Raw genomic sequence first — 19,425 nt, forward strand, 5'->3', positions numbered from 1 at the left:
TGCCAAGAGTGTGGGCAATTTTACCTATGCAGCAGCTCATTCTCTTTACAGTGGTGTCACATCTATTTGGGAGTCTTTACTTTGCACAAAAGCTAGTGATTCTGTGTTTCATGATAGAAAATGTATTTTTGGAGTGTGTTCTCATTGTGGCACAAAAAGAGGATGGCTTTGTGTCCAATTGAGATAAGCAATACATCATTCATGTTGCTTGTTAAGGTTTTTCAAGACGTAGAATGAGTCAACAAGAATGGTGTAAAGAAAAAGAGGAAAGATCTCACAGTGGTGTGCAAATGGGATGTTCGGATTTCATATCCTTTTACAAAGATAAAATCAAGAGCTTCATAGTGCATAACTGTTCAAAGACTGTGACAAGGTTTCCTGATGACGTAGTGGTCTCAATGATTGAATTTGTAGAGAACTACTCATTTAAGGAACAAAATGAGATTCAGTATATGCATTGGTACTGTGAGTAGGTCACAATATTAGTACACATTACTTATATTCATGCCAATAAAGATGATGTGAAAAAGACTTATCACTTCTAAATCTCTGATGATAAAACACATGACACATTGTTCATCAAGAATTGTTTGCTTTTGCATGACAAGTGGCTTAAGGATCAAGGGCATGAGTTGAAATATCATTAGGTGTGGTCAGATGGTTGTTGTGCAACATAATTTAAGGTGAGATACTTTGCCATGACTGGCTTGGAGATGTCATGGAATTTTCTGTTTAGGGCACAAAAAGGGAGAAAGTGCAGTCATAAAACGAGAGTTGACACATGAACAATTAAAGCCAAATGGATGCGTGCTAAAATATGCACTCAATTGTGTTCCTTTCTTAAGGACACGGTTTTCTCACAGTGATGTGCACATGGTCTTCTGGGAGATCAAGGTAGGTGATGTGTCAATAGAAAATAAGTGGGATTGCAAGAGCATAGACAAGTATCGCGCTATTCATTCAGTGAATGGATATTCAGCCCCACTGGTACATGTGCTATAAAATGTCAAACACTATCATGCTTTTGTGATCAATGTATGGATGGGAGTTGGAGAAGATACATGACTAAGAAAGTTGTACAGTGCTCCAGGAGTACCACACTATTGAACCCTTGGTTGATGCTGAACAAGATGATAGTAGCTCAAGTGATGAGGATGATATCGATATCCCATTGTATGTAGGTCACCTAGATGCCTTGAGTGATGCCTTGTGTGTGGTAAATAGCTTTGTTGTAAATGTGCAGGACATCCAAAATGCTATAGAGTTTTACATCATTAAGTGCATTGCTACAAAGGAAAAACTTAACAGAGCACAATCGGATAATTAGGGTAATGTTTTGGCTTCACGTTCATTTGGTAGTTACAGGACACTACTATGAAAAACTCCACGATGATGTTTGGTAGATGCTTATAGACAAGCTTCCTGTTCTCATGTACTCACACTCGATCCGGGCCATAAAGTTCCATATGGAGCCTATACTTGGCTGGTCATACAAACCTTCATAGGTTGGATCAAGAGACTGAAGAAAATATTTATAATAGCATGCCTTTTAACCTATAGTTTGATCCTACTTTGCCCCATGCCTTTTGACCTATAGTTCTACTCTTGAAACTTAGGTGCTTGGACTTATTTTGTTAGGGTGAAATTTCAGTAGTTCTTTTTTTGTGTCTTTACTCATGTTTTATCTAGTACTTTGTACCTTGAGCTCCTACTTCATCCCATGTGAGCAGTTTTATTTCCACACTTGTCTCTCTTGTATAATGATTTCCACACTTGTCTCTCTTGTATAATGATTTCCTTTTAGTATAAATTTTTACTCTTCTTTCAAAAAAATATCAAAGATAACATCTCTACTTACTCGCATCTCATGAGTGATAGGGTTATAGCATCTATAACCTTTTTGCTCCATAGAATAACCAATCAAGATGCATTTCTCTGCCCTTGGATCCAACTTTGTTCTTCATCAAGAACATGTACATATGCAATACACCCAAACACTTTCAAGTGAGACACATCTGATCTTATGCCTGTAAACTTCTATTCAGGAGTCATTCCATGAATAGTTGCAGTAGTGAGTGTCCTGTTCATAATGTACACAATAGTTGCTACTACTTCTTCCCAAAAGTAATGTGGCATATTCTTTTCAGCCATCAAGGCACATGCCACTTTGCAATGTGCCTGTTTTTCCTTTCTGTAAACACCATTCTATTTGCGGGTTGTACCTGCACTTAAATTGCTTCTTGATTCCCTGCTTTCGCAAGAGAAGCCATTGGAGAAATATTCTCCCCCACCATCTAATCTTAGACATTTTATTGACATTCCTTTTTCCTTCTTGACCAAGGCTTTTTCCTTCTCGACCAAGGCTTTAAATCTCTGAAAGTGAGCAAACACCTCACTTTTCTCCTTCATGAAATAAACCCACACCTTCCTAGTGTGGTTATCAATGAATGCAACATAGTACGTGCAACTTGCAATTGTTGCAGTCTTGGTCGGTCCCCATACATCTGAATGTATGACATCCAATGGCCTTGCACTGACATGCTTTTCATGTGGGAAAGCATGTTTGGCCTACTTACCAAGTTGGCATGGTTCACATATCTTATGCATACCCTCAACCTTAAACTTTGGCGAACCTGCAACAATATTTTGGGCGTGCATAAACTTCAGTCGTCGTACATTCACATGACCAATGCTCTTGTGCCATATGTCAATATCTGCAATAACACTTGTTCCATGCGCAAACATGGCTGCCTTTATCTCAGGCATGTTCACATCCAAAGTAAACATCGTGCCATTTCTGTTACCCTTTGCAACCAAGCGACACTTATTTTTGAAGTCTTCCACAAAAGATCCTTGAGGATTAAACCTCATTTGCAAACCCTGCTCAACCATCTATCCAACAAAAACCAGGTTCTTTGTAATATTTAGAACATGAAGTACATCAGCCAAGTACTTCATTTTGCCATCTTGCATAGACAATGGCACTTTACCAACATGCGCAATGGGATGTGCAGTATCATCACATGTTTCTACATAACCTGGTTTTTCCATTTTCTGCATATCTCTAAACTACTCAACATGAGTGGTCATGTAGTTAGAGGTGCTAGAATCTACATACCATATATCTTGAGATCCTGACACATCTTCTGTTATGGAACTAAGCATGTGCTGCACACAAACAGCTGCTCACTTCTATTATCACCTCCATGTTTGCTAGATGATGCATAGTTGCCTTGATGCAACTTCTCACTTTTTATGTCATTCTGCTTTTTGTAGCAGTCGTTTGCCATGTGTCCTAGTTTGCCACGGTAATAGCGTCTTTGGCTCCCCCTGCCTCTAAACTAGCCTCTTCCACTTGTGTATGATTACTGCTGTGAATCATTGGACTGTTGTTGTTCCAAATTCTGATTTCTGTATCGGCCACCACCTTTGCCTCGACTATGACCTCTACCTCTGTCTCTACTTGAATTAGAAGGCATGTTCCGATGTGTTCTTGCTTTGTGAAGAAGAATCCTCACCTAAAGCCTTTTCTTCTATGATTAGCATTGATATCAAGTCCCAAAAGTTGGGAATATTCTCCCTAACTACAATGGAGGTCTTGAATGGCTTGTACTCTTTGCCAAGCCTATTTAAACAGACACTCACCAAATCATCATCCTCCACTGATACATTGATAGACCCAAGGGATTCAACAATGCCCTTGATCTTTAAGGCATATTCATTGATGGACATGTTTTTCTTTTCCACAGTATGCAACTCTTGCTTTAACTGCAACTTCCTTACCTTTGTGTTAGTCTAGAACATCTGAACCAGATTCTTCCATGCAACTGCTGGAGTGTTTACATCCTGTATGTGTCCTATTATAGTATCTGTGACACTAATTGAAAGCAAGTACATGTTTTTTCTTGCATCCTGATTCCAATCCTTGAATGCCTTTATATCTACAGGAGTGGCATTCTCCTTAGATAACTCTAGAGGCTCCTCATTGTCTCCTTCTACATAATCCCAAAATCTTTTACGCATTAGGAAATTGGTCATTCTAAACTTCCAAGCATGGAAGTTGTTCTTATCCATCTTCTCACTAACAATCTGATTTATTCCATTAGACATGTTTTCCTGCAGAGCAATCAAATAACCTACAAACAGACAACTTCTGTATGCAACTTGTAATCAAATAACCTACAGCAATCAAATAACCTGTAAATAGATAACTTTTGTATGCAACCTGTAATACAGCAGTATCTCCTATAACTACAACAGCGGTACTGCAGCAGCACAGCCTGTGTGTCACCAAATATAACCAGCGTACATGTACATACACCCAATATTAACAATACATGTGCAAACCCTGTCTGTATTTCTGGCATGACAATGAAAGTTCCCTTTGGATTCCCAAAGATCTTGTAGAAAGAGTCGTCAAACTATTAGGGTATTCAACTTGTTAAACTCTGGCCAATACCTCTAAAACTACTCCAGGTTCTTTAAGAATATGGGCTTGCCCCCAAGAAAGGGGAGGCTACACACTCTACAGCGCTCTTGTCCCATATATCGCCACCACAAATATCTGGAGACATTTGGCAAACAAATTTTTAGTCTCTTCTCCACATTGTACGTCCTTTAACAACTCCATATGAACACATTGGCAAGCATGCTGGCATGCATCAAAAACTACTCTGCATCTTTCCTCACATAGTACCACTTATCCTCGTCTCTGACCTAAGTGACATCATGAAGACTAAGTTATGGTATAGATTGACTGCTATCATTGCCATCAAATGCATACATCGGGGTATTATTCATGTCTATAATTAAAGTCTTGTCTCCCTTGGTCATGCCTTTCCTAAACCTCACTCACGGTCTCATATTTTGGTGGTTGCCTATCAATCACTTCAACTTTAGCCTCTTTAACATCTAGAACATTTTTCCCTATACAAATACAAAGTATTACAAATCATTAAGGGCAAAAGCAACATAATTTTTGATGGTGTAGGTGAATGGCTACATAGAGACATGATGAGACCATATTGAAATGAGAAGTAAGAGACCCATTGAATAGAACCATGAAAGACATGTTGAGCAAGAAAAAAAATATTTCATGGTATGGTTGAGAAGGATTTTAGAAGACATAGGTTTGCCCAAAAGGAAACACATCAATGTTGCTATGTGACAATCACAGTTGCATGGCGATTGCCAAGAACCCAATTTTTCATTCTTGCATCACGAAGCACATTCATCGACTTGGTATTAGACTAAAGAGGTAGTTCACCTATGGATGGACATCAAGGGGGGTGTTAGGAAAGTATTTACTCAATGCTCCACCCTCTGTATTTTGTAAGGCCCTCTATATAATAAGTAGCCATTGTGGTGGTGAGTACTCGAGCACCCACTAACAGTTCTAAGTTTAGACATTGGGTGGTGGCCAAATAGTTAAGAGATAACTTATAGACTTTGCCAAAGTGGGATGCATGCTTGTGTGGGATATGTGAAGCTATTAGTGAGTGAACACTATTCATAGGTTGTTATGTGGCCCATTTGAGGGTCTAGAAGGTCTCAAATGGCTATGGGAGTTGTGTAAAACCATGTTATAGTCGAATATAGTCCCAATTGGATAATATGTTTGGTTGGTCATTTTGGACCAAGTTGTGGGTTGGCTAACATGGCCGACCTACATACATGCCCTACATCCATGTCAACCCTTGGCATTATATATAGACTAGTTTAGTAGCCTTTGTTCATCATCAAGTTTATTGTGTTCAAGCACTCTTGTAAGCAAGACATCCTCTGTCTAGAGTATATCTAGACTGCCATCAAAACACTTTACCAGAGCAAGTGGGTGGGCAAACATCCATTAGTTTGTAATTAAAGTTTGTAAGCTGCAATATTATTCACTCTCCACTTCTTTCTCCAATTCAATAATTTATAGTGTAAAGATCCTACTTCCACTATTGTGTTTTCTTACACCTTATTCACACTAAAGGTAAATAGAACCAATGATGGAACTTGTTCACCTTAATTACTAGAGTTCCCCCCAGAAAGACCACCTAGCAACATGGCTAGAGCTAGTTGACACTGGGGCTAGTCACAATGTAATGTCATAGGAGACATGAACCTCATTAGGCCACCCACCCCACCACTGTAGCTACCATCACCATAGTAAACAACTCTCAATCCATAACTATCACTTGTTTTGAAGTAGAATTTTATATTGGAACTAAACTTGCATCTTGCAAGTTCTAGATACGACCCCCGTATGTACAATAAAAGAGAGCATCATCCTCAAGAGGGATCCTCAAAAGGGGATGGATCACAGCCACACTAATTACACAATTAGTAATAAAAAAACTACAAATTTGAGCTTCCCTATGGGATGGTTACCTTACCCTTGCACCATAAACCTTTCAAGGTCTCCAAATTTATCTTCCAATTATAGGCCATCACTTGATGTGTAACCCCTAATACTCTACACTCCTCTTGCCTCTCATTATGTAGACCACTCCCTCAAACCACTATGGATATCCAAAACTATCATGAGGAGTAAATTCATGGAATATATATTTCCATGTTTTCTATTATTTATGGACTAGAGTTAATCCATAGAATATATATTCCCATGTTTTCCACTTTTATGAATTCTCCTAGATGAGTTTAGATTAGGATGCCTTTCTAAATCCGAGCGATCATCGCTTACTTTACACGAGTGAATCCATACATGCATGGGAGTATTGGTTGCATTATCTTGATGATATGAAGTTTTGTATGGTTGTTTATTTTTAATCAATTAATTTATTAATTGATTGGCTTATGCAGATCATTGGAACGGATAATGTAGGTGAGCTATTGTTGGTCAGGAATATCGTGAGATGACCAGGATTCTGAATACCGATGAAATAATATTCAATTTTGTGACAATAAGCACCATTAATTTAACTTAGACGCTATTCATATTTATTAGCAATGTATATAGTATTTGGGACATGTGAAAACTCTCTTGTGTATATTTGATTTTTCAAGATATATCTCGGGGGGTTCACCTAAAAATATGTAAGTGTAGCACGTGAGTTTATCAAGAGGGGCATATTAATTCAAAAATTTATAGAATTATATTTATAGGAGGGCTTTTTTTTAATCAATTTTGAAAGAAAAGTGTAAGTTTATGAAGAAAAAGGGGTCATTTTATTCGTAAAAGTATGTAAGTGTAAGGAGTTTTTTAAATACCCCTTGAATGCACGTGATACATAAAATTTCTTAGAGGTGAACCCCGTGAGAGATATATACACTTTTATATGGTTCAAGCCTCACATCTATTTTTAAAGAAGTCTAGCTTGCACACTCAAAGAAAGCTATTTTTTTAAAACAAGCTGCTTTTGAAGCAAACTATTCTTGAAGAAGTCAACATATTTGTAAAGCACACTATTTTGAGCCCCAAAAGCTATCCCAAGAAATATATGTAAGTACATCAAGAGGAAGGGTGGGCTCACTTGGACCCAATATTATGTCTTGAGTATTCCTTTGTTCTTTTTTACAATATTTTTATACTATCGTAATCATTAATTTGGGTTCATGTCAACCTCCCACAATAGTGGTATCACAGCCAAGAGTGATTACAGTTAATTGGAAGCAGTGAAGCTAGCAGATAAAGAAGTGGAAGAGGTTGGCCAAAGTTAAATTTTCAAATACAAAGCATAGAAAGACTATGGTTTACTATAAAGGCATGGTTTTGTCTATTGGGTAACAAAAACCCAAAAATCTTTTACCCAAAAGTTCTTTCAAGGTGAAAAACTACTTGTTCAATTTTAAAACCACCCAAAATATTACAGTGGTTTTCTTGAATTCAAACCTCTTTTTGATCGAACACCACCGACTAATGTCTCCCACCCTAGAGGCCCCAAAACCACTCTCACTTTGGTCTTCTGTTGTTGTAATTCATCTTCTCCTTCCCCTCAATGTGATGGGTGAACTCTTCATCCTAAATTACTTTTTCAATAACCACCTTCATGCTACACGAACGCACTAATTAAAGTTTTGTTAAAAGCTTTAGTTACTAAAGCTTTAAATATTTATATTACTTAAAACTTATTCTTTTAAAAGCTTTAGTTACTAAAGCTTTAAATCGTTATGTTACTTAAAACTTATTCTTTTAAAAGCTTCTTTTTAAAAGCCTTAAAGCCTCTTCAAATTCTCAAAAACAAATCCCTCTGCCCTCAGCCCCAACTCGGCTTTTGCAAAATTTTTCTGATTCTTGGAAATTTTTAGAATTCCAAAAATTATCTTTATCCTCCCGTGGCTCATTCTTTTACCCAAAAAGACACTTTTTGAGCCCAAGAATTTTAAAAAAAATCTCAAAAAATTATTGAAAAAACCCCCAAAAAAATCTACTTCAACACATAGCAGTTCAAGAAGAGTCTATATGACTCACTTCTTGTCCTTCATGTATATCTGCTTCCTTCTAAGAGTACTTAAATATATATAAAAACATAAGAAGCATAGGGAAAGAAGCATGCAGGAACAGGTTCTACTTAATAACATTTAACAAGAACCCTGCCACACAATTGGACTTCATCGAAGGCCAATTTTTTCAAATGATGAATGTCGCTTCAAAACTCTAGGCCAAAGCCTATTCTAGATCATTATAGTTCAGCAACTTGCATAAAAGATTCCATCTATCATCCTCCCAAACAAAGGAGGACTCGCTCCAAGAAACATGATACCCTAACTAGGGGAAAAACTTACGTAAATTAAGCTAGCGGCTGAATTGATAGGAGGTTCCAATTCGAGTGAATAAGAGAATCATGTATTCAAAGTTTTAAAATGCCTACAACAAAAATAACATATCATAACGGGACACATCATCGATAGTCAAGTAGTAGAAAGATGTTTTGAGTTCGAGGTTAGGGTGTCTCTTCGGCACTGTCACATCCGTCTGCTGCATGCCCTCCATGTGGTCGTTCCTTAGCAGAGGCGGCCACTTACCCCATGAGCCACAGGTTCTCTCTTAGATCTTGCATAGATATGTCATCATTAGTATTACCCCAGAGTAGCGCCGTGGCGTTAGAGCTAGGGTCATCCGGTGGTCATATCCGAGAAGACACCAACAAGGAGCCCATGGAGAACCAACCTAGGGCTTGGTCTGGGGTCGGGTGAAAGCCCCACGCTTTTTGCTAAACAACTATTCAACTCCACCAAAGCTCAGGACCCCTGCACCCAGTGGAGAGACATGGACCGTGAACCTATCCACCCATGGAGGAGGCACACGAGCTTCAGCGTTTGCTGGAGTTCAACTCGATGACGACTGTATCATGGACTGGTCAGCCCATCACTCACAAGATAGCCATGTGGATGCTGGAGGAGGCGATAAGCGAAAGCAAGAAGGTAAGTCCATCTCCGTCTCCCTGCCTGAGGAGGATGTTAAACATTTGGAGATAGACTACCAGGGTAGGGCCCTTGTAGGCCTAATCTTTGGGGCTAGACCCCCTGTAGAATTTCTCAAGTCGTGGATCAACCACAAATGGTCCCCGAGGGGGATCAACGCATCAAGACTGTGCAATTCCTCCACAATAATTACTTTGTGTTTCTCTTCAAAGAGGAGGAGATGACGATGAATGCGTCAGGGGGGCAGGGCAATGGTTGATTTTAGAAACGCCCCCCTAGTCTTGTTCAGGTAGTCAGCTGACTTCACCCTGGATGGGCCTAAACCATCCTTTTGTCCGGTCTGGGTGGAGCTTCCTAATCTGCCCTTTCATCTCTACCCACCGCCGCTGTGATCAAAAGACTAGTGGCTCCCTTAGCGAAAGTCCTCGGTGTGAGGCCCTCATAGGAGTTTAACCCTAGATGGCACCCCAAATCCTGGTCGAGTTAGACCTTAACCTGGACTTGATCGAAAACCTCATCATTCACATTGGGGGAGGCAACACTATCCACCAAAAGGTGTTATACAAACAGCTTCCCAATGCCTGCTTCCACTGTGGCTTGGAGGGACATTTTATTAAAGATTGCCCTTCTAAGGCTCCACCTCAAACCCCTGCTGATGCCAATAAGCAAGAGAATGGCTTTAAAATAGTTCAGAGAAAAGCTAGGTACACTGGCAAACCAAAACCTTCCAAACCAGGGATCAGACCCAAAAACGGTAATCGTTTCATTGCACTTCTATAGAAGATGTGAATGACCCCTCTTAAGACATGCTACAACGCCCAGTCATGGAGGATTCAGATAATAATGATGACAAAGAGGGATTTGTAATGGACACCCAGCTACAAACTCTACCAAAGACAAACCCTCCGATTACTGAAGTCAACAATATGGACATTCAGCTCTATAATCATCTGGACAATATAGAAATGGCTGATACCCACTTAACCCACCACCACCTAAGACAGACCCACTTAACCCACAATATAGAAATGGCTGATACCCACTTAACCCAAGCTGATGAAGAGAGACTCCCCCTCCCACCACCACCTAAGACAGACCCTAAGGAAAGGAGAAGGCCTGCCAACCCGGCTTTTACTCCCCCAGCTCTGACAAGATTCCTAGAACAATGGAGCATAGGAAAACCTCCTCACATAAAAAATGAAGATTACGTCATTCAACGTCAAAGGGCTATCTGAGCCCTCTAGAGCAATGGTCATTAGCCAATGGCTTAGAGATCAGCAAATAAAGCCAGATATTATATGCCTTCAAGAATTGAAATGTTCCTCCCCAGACATCTTCAAAAGACTCAAAGCTATAGCAAAGGAATTCGCTTGTTGGTACTGTACTAACCACGCCTAAGGTTCAAGTGGAACAGCAATAGGGATTTCCCCTAATCTCTCACCACCCATTGATCTCAAAAACCTTCACCAACCCCAATCATAAATGGGTTGTTGTGGAGATAGGAGGCCTGGATCCCCTGACATGTGTGACCGTTTATGCCTCTGGACCATCAGGTTCCAAACTAGAGCTATGGAACTCCCTCTGTAGCCTCCCTCCTCCTATGGTTATAATAGGAGATTTCAACATGGTAGAATCCCCAGATGACAGATACCAATGTCAAGGAATCACAATCTCAGGAAGGGAAAAGAGGGCCTGGGAGAATCTTACAAGTTTGCAAGACCTTATGGACATAGATCAAAAAAAGGAGTTCACCTGGAGAAATAATAGACAGGGGAACCTGCTCAGAAAGGCAAGACTGGACTGCTGCTACCTAGCCTCTGACCTCTGCAACAGATACCTAAAGGCCAAAGTAACTTTAGCCACCGACATTGCCCTCTCAGACCACCAACCTATCTTAGTACAGCTGGAAAAAGTGATTCAAAAATAAGGTCAGGATGGTTTCACACTGATCTAGCTTTATTTGATTTGCCTTCTATCAAAGCAGGGGTGGAAGAAATTCGGCGCAGGCACTTCCAAGGGAAATCACTCCCAGCCAGAAGATGATCCTTGGCGGTAAAAGAAACTCAGGGGTTCCTAAGCCATATAAGAAAGGCAGTGGTTGAAGTCAGACAAGAAAAGAGAAATGCCAAATACAAGAGATTGCTCCAGCTAGAACAGGAGGTAAACAAAGGTAACCTCTGCCTTCAACCCTCTGTGCTACAAGCCAAAGCGAACCTGAGAAGAGAAGAGGAGATACAATGTCGCCATCTGAGACTATATTTCAGAGATTGGTGGGTTGGAAAGTGGGAGAGACTTACGAAAGCAAAGGACTTTCTACCCATGATGGTAGGTCCTGAAGGCAGGAAGGCTGAAACAGTGGAAGAAAACATTAGGGTTATTTCAAACCACTTTGTTAATATTTTCAGCCCCCCTTCGAGGAGGAAGATGAAGAAAAGACCAGGTGCAAAAGAATAATAGCAGAAGCCCAGGGAAAAGGTAGCCCCTACTTCTCTGGCTACCCAGCTGGATTCAAATCTGGTCCCTTCAGAATTTGAAGAGGCCATTGACTCCCTCCCAAATAACAAAAGCCCATGCCTGGATGGACTCCCAGCAAAATTCTTTAAAAAGTTCAAACATGCCCTCCTGACACCATTAGCCCTGGTGTGGGAAGAAGCCACAAGGTTTGGTGCACTTCCATTTAGCATCACCGATGGAGTCATCAATCTGATACAGAAGAGAGGGGAGAAGGAGAATATCTCAAACTGGAGACCCATCACTATGCTCACAACAACATACAAAATCTATGCCAAAATCCTTTCAAGAAGGCTAACTAACCACCTAAAGGATTGGGTGAGAAAGGAACAAAAAGGCTTCATCAAAGGCATATACATTCTTCATAGGACTATGGGAAGGTATAGAGTATGCTGAGAATTCCAACCAAGATTTTGTATTCTTCAAGATCGACTTTGACAAAGCCCATGATAGGCTTGAATGGAGCTTTATTTTAGAGTCTCTGCATAACATGGGGTTGGGAAGCCGATTTATACACTGGGTATCCACCCTCTTTGGCAATGCTAGGGCAAAAGTCTCAGTCAATGGCACGCTTTCTGAACCTATCATCCTCCATAGATCCATCAGACAAGGTTGCCCGCTAGCTCCTCTCCTCTTTGCCATAGCTGCAGATGGTTTGAGTTGGTTGATTCAGAAGAAAATGCAGGCTGGCCACATCAAAGGAATACAACTCCCAAAGGGAGCTGGTCAAATGTGTCTCCAACAATTTGCAGATGATACCAATGCACTGGTAAACAATGATCCTAACTCACTTCAAAACTTCTGGGAATGTCTTGATATCAGCCTCAGGCTCTGTGATCAACCATAGCAAAATGGGCATCAGAGCAATATCGAACCCCCCCCCCCAATGGCTAACTGATACAAGATGTCAACTACTCAAAGAGGGCCAAATCTTTAGACTCTTGGGCATCCCCGTGGGGTTTAGGGTGACCATTAACCAACAGTGGGAATGGATAGCCAATCAACTACAAAGGAAATTTGATAGATGGAGAGGATGCCAGCTCTCAATGGGGGGCAGAATTCTGGTGTGATTAACCACTTCCTCATCCCAGCCACACTCTTCTTTCTCTCTTGTTGGAGACCCTCAGACAGAGCTCTGAAAAGCATTGAAAGGCTGTGTAGGAATTTCCTTTGGTTCGGGGACCCTTTGAAGAAAAAAATCCCAAAAGTAAGGTGGAAGATATGTACTCTCCCAAAGGAGAAAGGTGGATTGGGTATCATCAACATAGCTGAAATAGCTAACAGATTGGCTACCAAATAGTTAGTAAGAAACTAGAAGGATCCCAATGAGGACTGGGCTATTCTCTTAAACAAAGATCTGGAGAAATTCTCTTTGAAGGATTACCATGCGTGGAAAAACCTCCCTCATACCACTCTGTGGTTGAGCCCCTACCAGATTAAACCCAAAGGAAGCTCCCTCCTAAAGAGCCTTTGGAGAGCCTAGAACACCTAGAAGGTAACACCGGACTAAATCCTAACCCAAGATGGGCTCATGGAGTTCACTCCAACGACTCAATTTGGTGGCCGGCAATCAACCTCCCCCCTATTCAACCTCATCAGGTCAAACTAGCTCTCTCTCTGTTCAAAAAAGGGTTACAAGTTTGGGATGATCTGAGGGATCCAACAGATAGCAGATGGCGAACACAAGAGGAGCTATGCAACAAGTATAGAATCAATCAAACTGTATCTGAATTGCGGCAGGCAAGAATGGACCTATGGGAAGGTCATAACACTCATCTTCTGAGCAAAGGTAAAGTCCACAAAAAATCCTTCTCGTGGAGCAACGGTGAGCCTCTCCTCCCTATTCCAAAGTCTACCGACCCTACCCCAACTCATATAAAGCTAAATCAGAGATGGAATATCCTATGGGACAGGGAAACATGGAATAACAGGTTCAAAAACATATGGTCTAGCTTAATCCCCTCGAAATTATCTTGCCTCTTGTGGCTGATTCTCCACCATGCAGTATGGACCATTGAAAGGGCAACCAAGCTGGGTATAGGGCAAAGTGTCTGCCCAGATGTCGGAGGCACCCAGAAACAGTCACCCATCTTTTTTGGTCTTGTCCAGCTAATACTCATGCACGTGAACTGCTGCTGTGCAGGAATGCCTTTCTAATACTCATGCACGTGAACTGCTGCTGTGCAGGAATGCCTTTCTTCAGTCAGGATAACTCTATCATGGACTCAAGTTCTTCTGGGCAAATCTATAGGATGCTCTTCTCATTTATGGTCCTTAATAAGAGCTTTTTTTTATGGGCTATTTGGTTATCTAGAAATGCATTTGTACTTCAGGCCTTGCACAGGGACTCGGTTTATACCTTGAGAAGCTATCTATGTCTGCAGCTACAGGTTCTTACAAATGTGGACATAGCTTTTGCAACACCAAGAAGACAACCCTAGAATTGGACAAAGAGAAAACAATGAAGAAGCTACAACGCAAGCACCAAGAGTCAGTGAGTAGAGCCAACAAGAAATTCGACAAGCTCACCCAAGCAGCCAACTCCCAGTCCCAGTTCAATCAAGCATGGGAAACAATAGAAGAAGAGATGAGGATCATCAACCAGAGGGATGAATCAATTGTAGAAAAAATTCTAGAACTTGTAGCTTTCAAAAGATCTATCCGTTAAGAGTTATGCTTCTCTTTAAAAAGCATTTTGTATTCTGTTATATTATAATATAATCCCTCTTGTCTGTTTTTTTTTTAAAAAAAAACATATGGTAACGTAAATGACAATAAATTGGACACAACATAAAAGATTTTGTTCTCTCACACAACACAGACGGGCGCTTGCAGGTTTCGCGAGAGAGAGAGAGAGACTCGAGAGAGAGAGAGACTCGAGAGGACGACAGCATGGGAGTGCGATTCGGTGGCGACTGCACTGTTGTTGCGCAGAAAGCCGCTGCCATTTTGTCGGAAGAGCGCGTATGGAGCCCTGCGCTGGAGTCCACCCTCGCCTCCCTCTTCCACGATCATCCCCTCACGCCTGCCCTGCTAAGCCACGTCCACCCTCGGACGTCGTCGGCCATGGCCTGGAGCCTCTTCAGATGGGCGCCCAACCAGCCCCGCTTCGCCCATAACTCCCACACTTTCACCGCGCTCGGCAGATCCCTCGGACGCCCAGCCGCCCTTATCGGCTCCCTCGGCCGGGCTAACTTACCTCACGAGGCCAAACGAGTGTTCCGCTCCATGCGGGGCCTCCACTGCCCGCCCAACATCCATGTCTTCAACGCCCTCCTCTTCGCCATCCTCAACCCCAAGCGTAAAGTCTCCACCCAAGATCTTGCTTCAGAGAGAGCCACAGAAGCTCGTGCCTTCTTTGAACAAATGGCCAACATGGACTGCCAGCCCAACACAGTCACTTGCAATGTGGTGATCGGCTGGTTGGCTCAGCATGACCGGGCGGAAATAGCTTTTCAGTTGCTCGAGCACATGAGCGCTAAGGGCTGCCCTCCAGACACAGTGACTTACACCAGTTTAATAGATGGCTTGCTCAAGACAGGCAAAGGCAACATGGCCCTTGACATCTTCTCTCTGATGGCAGAGAAAGGGTGCAGTCCAAACACAGTGACCTGCAATTCAGTGATGCATTGGTTGGTCAAGGAGGGAAAGATAGATCAAGCTTCAGAATTGCTAGACAAAATGGAAGGTATGGGATGCTCTCCAGACACAGTGACTTACACCAGCTTAATGGATGGCCTGCTCAAGAGAGGCAAAGGCAACATGGCCCTTCACATTTTCTCTCTGATGGCAGAGAAAGGGTGCAGTCCAAACACAGTGACCTGCAATTCAGTGATGCACTGGTTGGTCAAGGAGGGAAAGATAGATAAAGCTACAGAATTGCTTGACAAAATGGAAGGTATGGGCTGCCCTCCAGACACAGTGACTTACAACAGCTTAATAGATGGCTTGCTCAAGACAGGCAAAGGCAACATGGCCCTTCAGATCTTCTCTCTGATGGCAGAGAAAGGATGCAGTCCAAACACAGTGACCTGCAATTCAGTGATACATTGGTTGGTCCAGGAGGGAAAGATGGATAAAGCTACAGAATTGCTTGACAAAATGGAAGGTATGGGCTGCCCTCCAAACACAGTGACTTACAACAGCTTAATAGATGGCTTGCTCAAGACAGGCAAAGGCAACATGGCCCTTCACATTTTCTCTCTGATGGCAGAGAAAGGATGCAGCCCAGACACAGTGACTTACACCAGTTTAATAGATGGCTTGCTCAAGACAGGCAAAGGCAACATGGCCCTGCACATCTTCTCTCTGATGGCAGAGAAATGGTGCAGTCCAAACACAGTGACCTGCAATTCAGTGATGCATTGGTTGGTAAAGGAGGGAAAGATACAGGAAGCTACAGAATTGCTTGACAAAATGGAAGGTATGGGCTGCCCTCCAGACACAGTGACTTACATCAGTTTAATAGATGGCTTGCTCAAGACAGGCAAAGGCAACATGGCCCTTCACATTTTCTCTCTCATGGCAGAGAAAGAGTGCAGTCCAAACACAGTGACCTGCAATTCAGTGATGCATTGGTTGGTCAAGGAGGGAAAGATAGATAAAGCTACAGAATTGCTTGACAAAATGGAAGGTATGGGCTGCCCTCCAGACACACTGACTTACACCAGCTTAATAGATGGCTTTCTCAAGACAGGCAAAGGCAACATGGCCCTTCACATTTTCTCTCTGATGGCAGAGAAAGGATGCAGTCCAAACACAGTGACCTGCAATTCAGTGATGCATTGGTTGGTCAAGGAGGGAAAGATAGATAAAGCTACAGAATTGCTTGACAAAATGGAAGGTATGGGCTGCCCTCCAGACACAGTGACTTACACCAGCTTAATAGATGGCTTGCTCAAAACAGGCAAAGGCAACATGGCCCTTCACATTTTCTCTCTGATGGCAGAGAAAGGGTGCAGTCCAAACACAGTGACCTGCAATTCAGTGATGCATTGGTTGGTCATGGAGGGAAAGATAGATAAAGCTACAGAATTGCTTGACAAAATGGAAGGTATGGGCTGCCCTCCAGACACAGTGACTTACAACAGCTTAATAGATGGCTTGCTCAAGACAGGCAAAGGCAACATGGCCCTTCAGATCTTCTCTCTGATGGCAGAGAAAGGGTGCAGTCCAAACACAGTGACCTGCGATTCAGTGATGCATTGGTTGGTCAAGGAGGGAAAGATAGATAAAGCTACAGAATTGCTTGACAAAATGGAAGCTATGGGCTGCCCTCCAGACACAGTGACTTACAACAGCTTAATAGATGGCTTGCTCAAGACAGGCAAAGGCAACATGGCCCTTCAGATCTTCTCTCTGATGGCAGAGAAAGGGTGCAGTCCAAACACAGTGACCTGCAATTCAGTGATGCATTGGTTGGTCAAGGAGGGAAAGATAGATAAAGCTACAGAATTGCTTGACAAAATGGAAGGTATGGGCTGCCCTCCAGACACACTGACTTACACCAGCTTAATAGATGGCTTGCTGAAAACAGGCAAAGGCAACATGGCCCTTCACATTTTCTCTCTGATGGCAGAGAAAGGGTGCAGTCCAAACACAGTGACCTGCAATTCAGTGATTCATTGGTTGGTCATGGAGGGAAAGATAGATAAAGCTACAGAATTGCTTGACAAAATGGAAGGTATGGGCTGCCCTCCAGACACAGTGACTTACAACAGCTTAATAGATGGCTTGCTCAAGACAGGCAAAGGCAACATGGCCCTTCAGATCTTCTCTCTGATGGCAGAGAAAGGGTGCAGTCCAAACACAGTGACCTGCGATTCAGTGATGCATTGGTTGGTCAAGGAGGGAAAGATAGATAAAGCTACAGAATTGCTTGACAAAATGGAAGCTATGGGCTGCCCTCCAGACACAGTGACTTACAACAGCTTAATAGATGGCTTGCTCAAGACAGGCAAAGGCAACATGGCCCTTCAGATCTTCTCTCTGATGGCAGAGAAAGGGTGCAGTCCAAACACAGTGACCTGCAATTCAGTGATGCATTGGTTGGTCAAGGAGGGAAAGATGGATAAAGCTACAGAATTGCTTGACAAAAGGGAAGGTATGGGCTGCCCTCCAAACACAGTGACTTGAGCAGTCAATATCGCTAATTTCTCTCAATTCCCCTAATTTCCTTCAGTTTCTTCCCATTTCTCCCAATTCTCCTGTGTTTCTCAATTTTCCTCAAGTCTCCTAATTTCCCCCAATTCTCATAATCTACCTTGATTTCCCGAAGCCGGCGCAATTCCCCTCAAGTTTTCGTGATTTCTTCAATTCTTCCAAGTCTCCCAAATTTCTCTAAAATTTCCAAATTAAATGTAGTTTTTATTTTTCCCTTTTTACATTTTCCATTTTTTTACTATAAATATTTAAAAAGAAAAAATTGAACGTACTTAAAGTACTTATCCCGATGAGTATTTTGCATACTGGTTCCGTGCATGTACCATACCGCACCATACCTAAAATACTCAACCACCTTGAGCTTAATAGATGGCTTGCTCAATGCATGTAAAGGCAACGTGGCCCTTCAATTTTTTTCTCAGATGATAGAGAAAGGATGCAGGCCAGACACTGTAACTTGCTATGATGCTCTGGTTTGCCAAGTAAAGGAAGATAGACTATGCCACGGAATGATGGACAAAATTGAAGGTATGGGGTGCCAGTCCAACAAAGTGACATACAACAGCCTAATAGATGGCCTGCTTAAGGTAGGGAGAGGTGATATGGGCATTTTCATATTTTTCCAGGTGATGGATAAAGACTGCAGCCCAAACACAATGACTTGCACTGTACTAATGCATCCGTTTGCCAAGCAGGGGAAGATAGGTGAAGCTATTGAGCTGCTAGACAATATGGAAAACACTGGGTGTGATCCTGATAGGTTTACATGGTACTTACACAAGCCTTATCCATGGAATGCTCAGGTAGGAAGAGGAAATGATTGTTTCCATTTTAGCCCAGATTACAAAGCAAGGATGCAGCCCAAACACAGACTACAGTGCCTTATGCTACACTGATGCATTGGTTTGCTAAGGAGGGAAAGATAGACGAGGCCATGGAATTGTTGGGAACATAATGGAAGGTATGGGGTGTCAGCTCAACACAGTGACGTACAACAGCCTAATAGATAGCCTGCTCAAGGTAGCGAGAGTTGTGATGGGAATTTCCATTTTTGTCCAGATGATGGAGAAATGCATTGGTTTGTCAAGGTGCGGAAAAGAGATGAAGCTAATTTTTGGCATTATTCGTTGAGCTTAAGTATGATTTTCTTTATTTACTTTACTATTTCTTTCTATTTGCTACTTCCCTTAGTGCTAGGCATCATTATGGCTGAGTCTGCCCTGCATCTCTAGAGGTTTGACAAAAACTCAGTACGAAGGGCTTTGTGTGAATATATGCTCTTATGTGTGTGTGTGTGTGTGTGTGTGTGTGTGTGTGTGTGGAGTGCGTGTGTGAGAGCATATCTTGATACAGTGTTCTACACCCACTACTGGGCATTGATGA

At 42.1% G+C, this 19,425-nt stretch overlaps 1 protein-coding gene across 1 annotated transcript; it reads left to right on the plus strand.

Annotated features, from left to right (window-relative positions):
• The first annotated feature begins 14,662 nt into the window (after nt 1-14,662).
• LOC147639510 (uncharacterized) lies at nt 14,663-19,179 on the plus strand. The gene has a single exon (XM_086792101.1). The coding sequence runs from the start codon at nt 14,773-14,775 to the stop codon at nt 18,013-18,015; it is 3,243 nt and encodes a 1,080-aa protein (XP_086648227.1). The 5' UTR covers nt 14,663-14,772; the 3' UTR covers nt 18,016-19,179.
• Nucleotides 19,180-19,425: the final 246 nt, after the last annotated feature.

Source organism: Cibotium barometz, chromosome 4 (assembly GCF_041138505.1).
Source record: "Cibotium barometz isolate CiBa-2024 chromosome 4, ASM4113850v1, whole genome shotgun sequence".
Classification (NCBI taxonomy): domain Eukaryota; kingdom Viridiplantae; phylum Streptophyta; class Polypodiopsida; order Cyatheales; family Cibotiaceae; genus Cibotium; species Cibotium barometz.

Coding starts and splice junctions, on each gene's coding strand:
- LOC147639510 (XM_086792101.1), top strand. CDS start 14,773: ATGGGAGTGCGATTCGGTGGCGACTGCACTGTTGTTGCGCAGAAAGCC.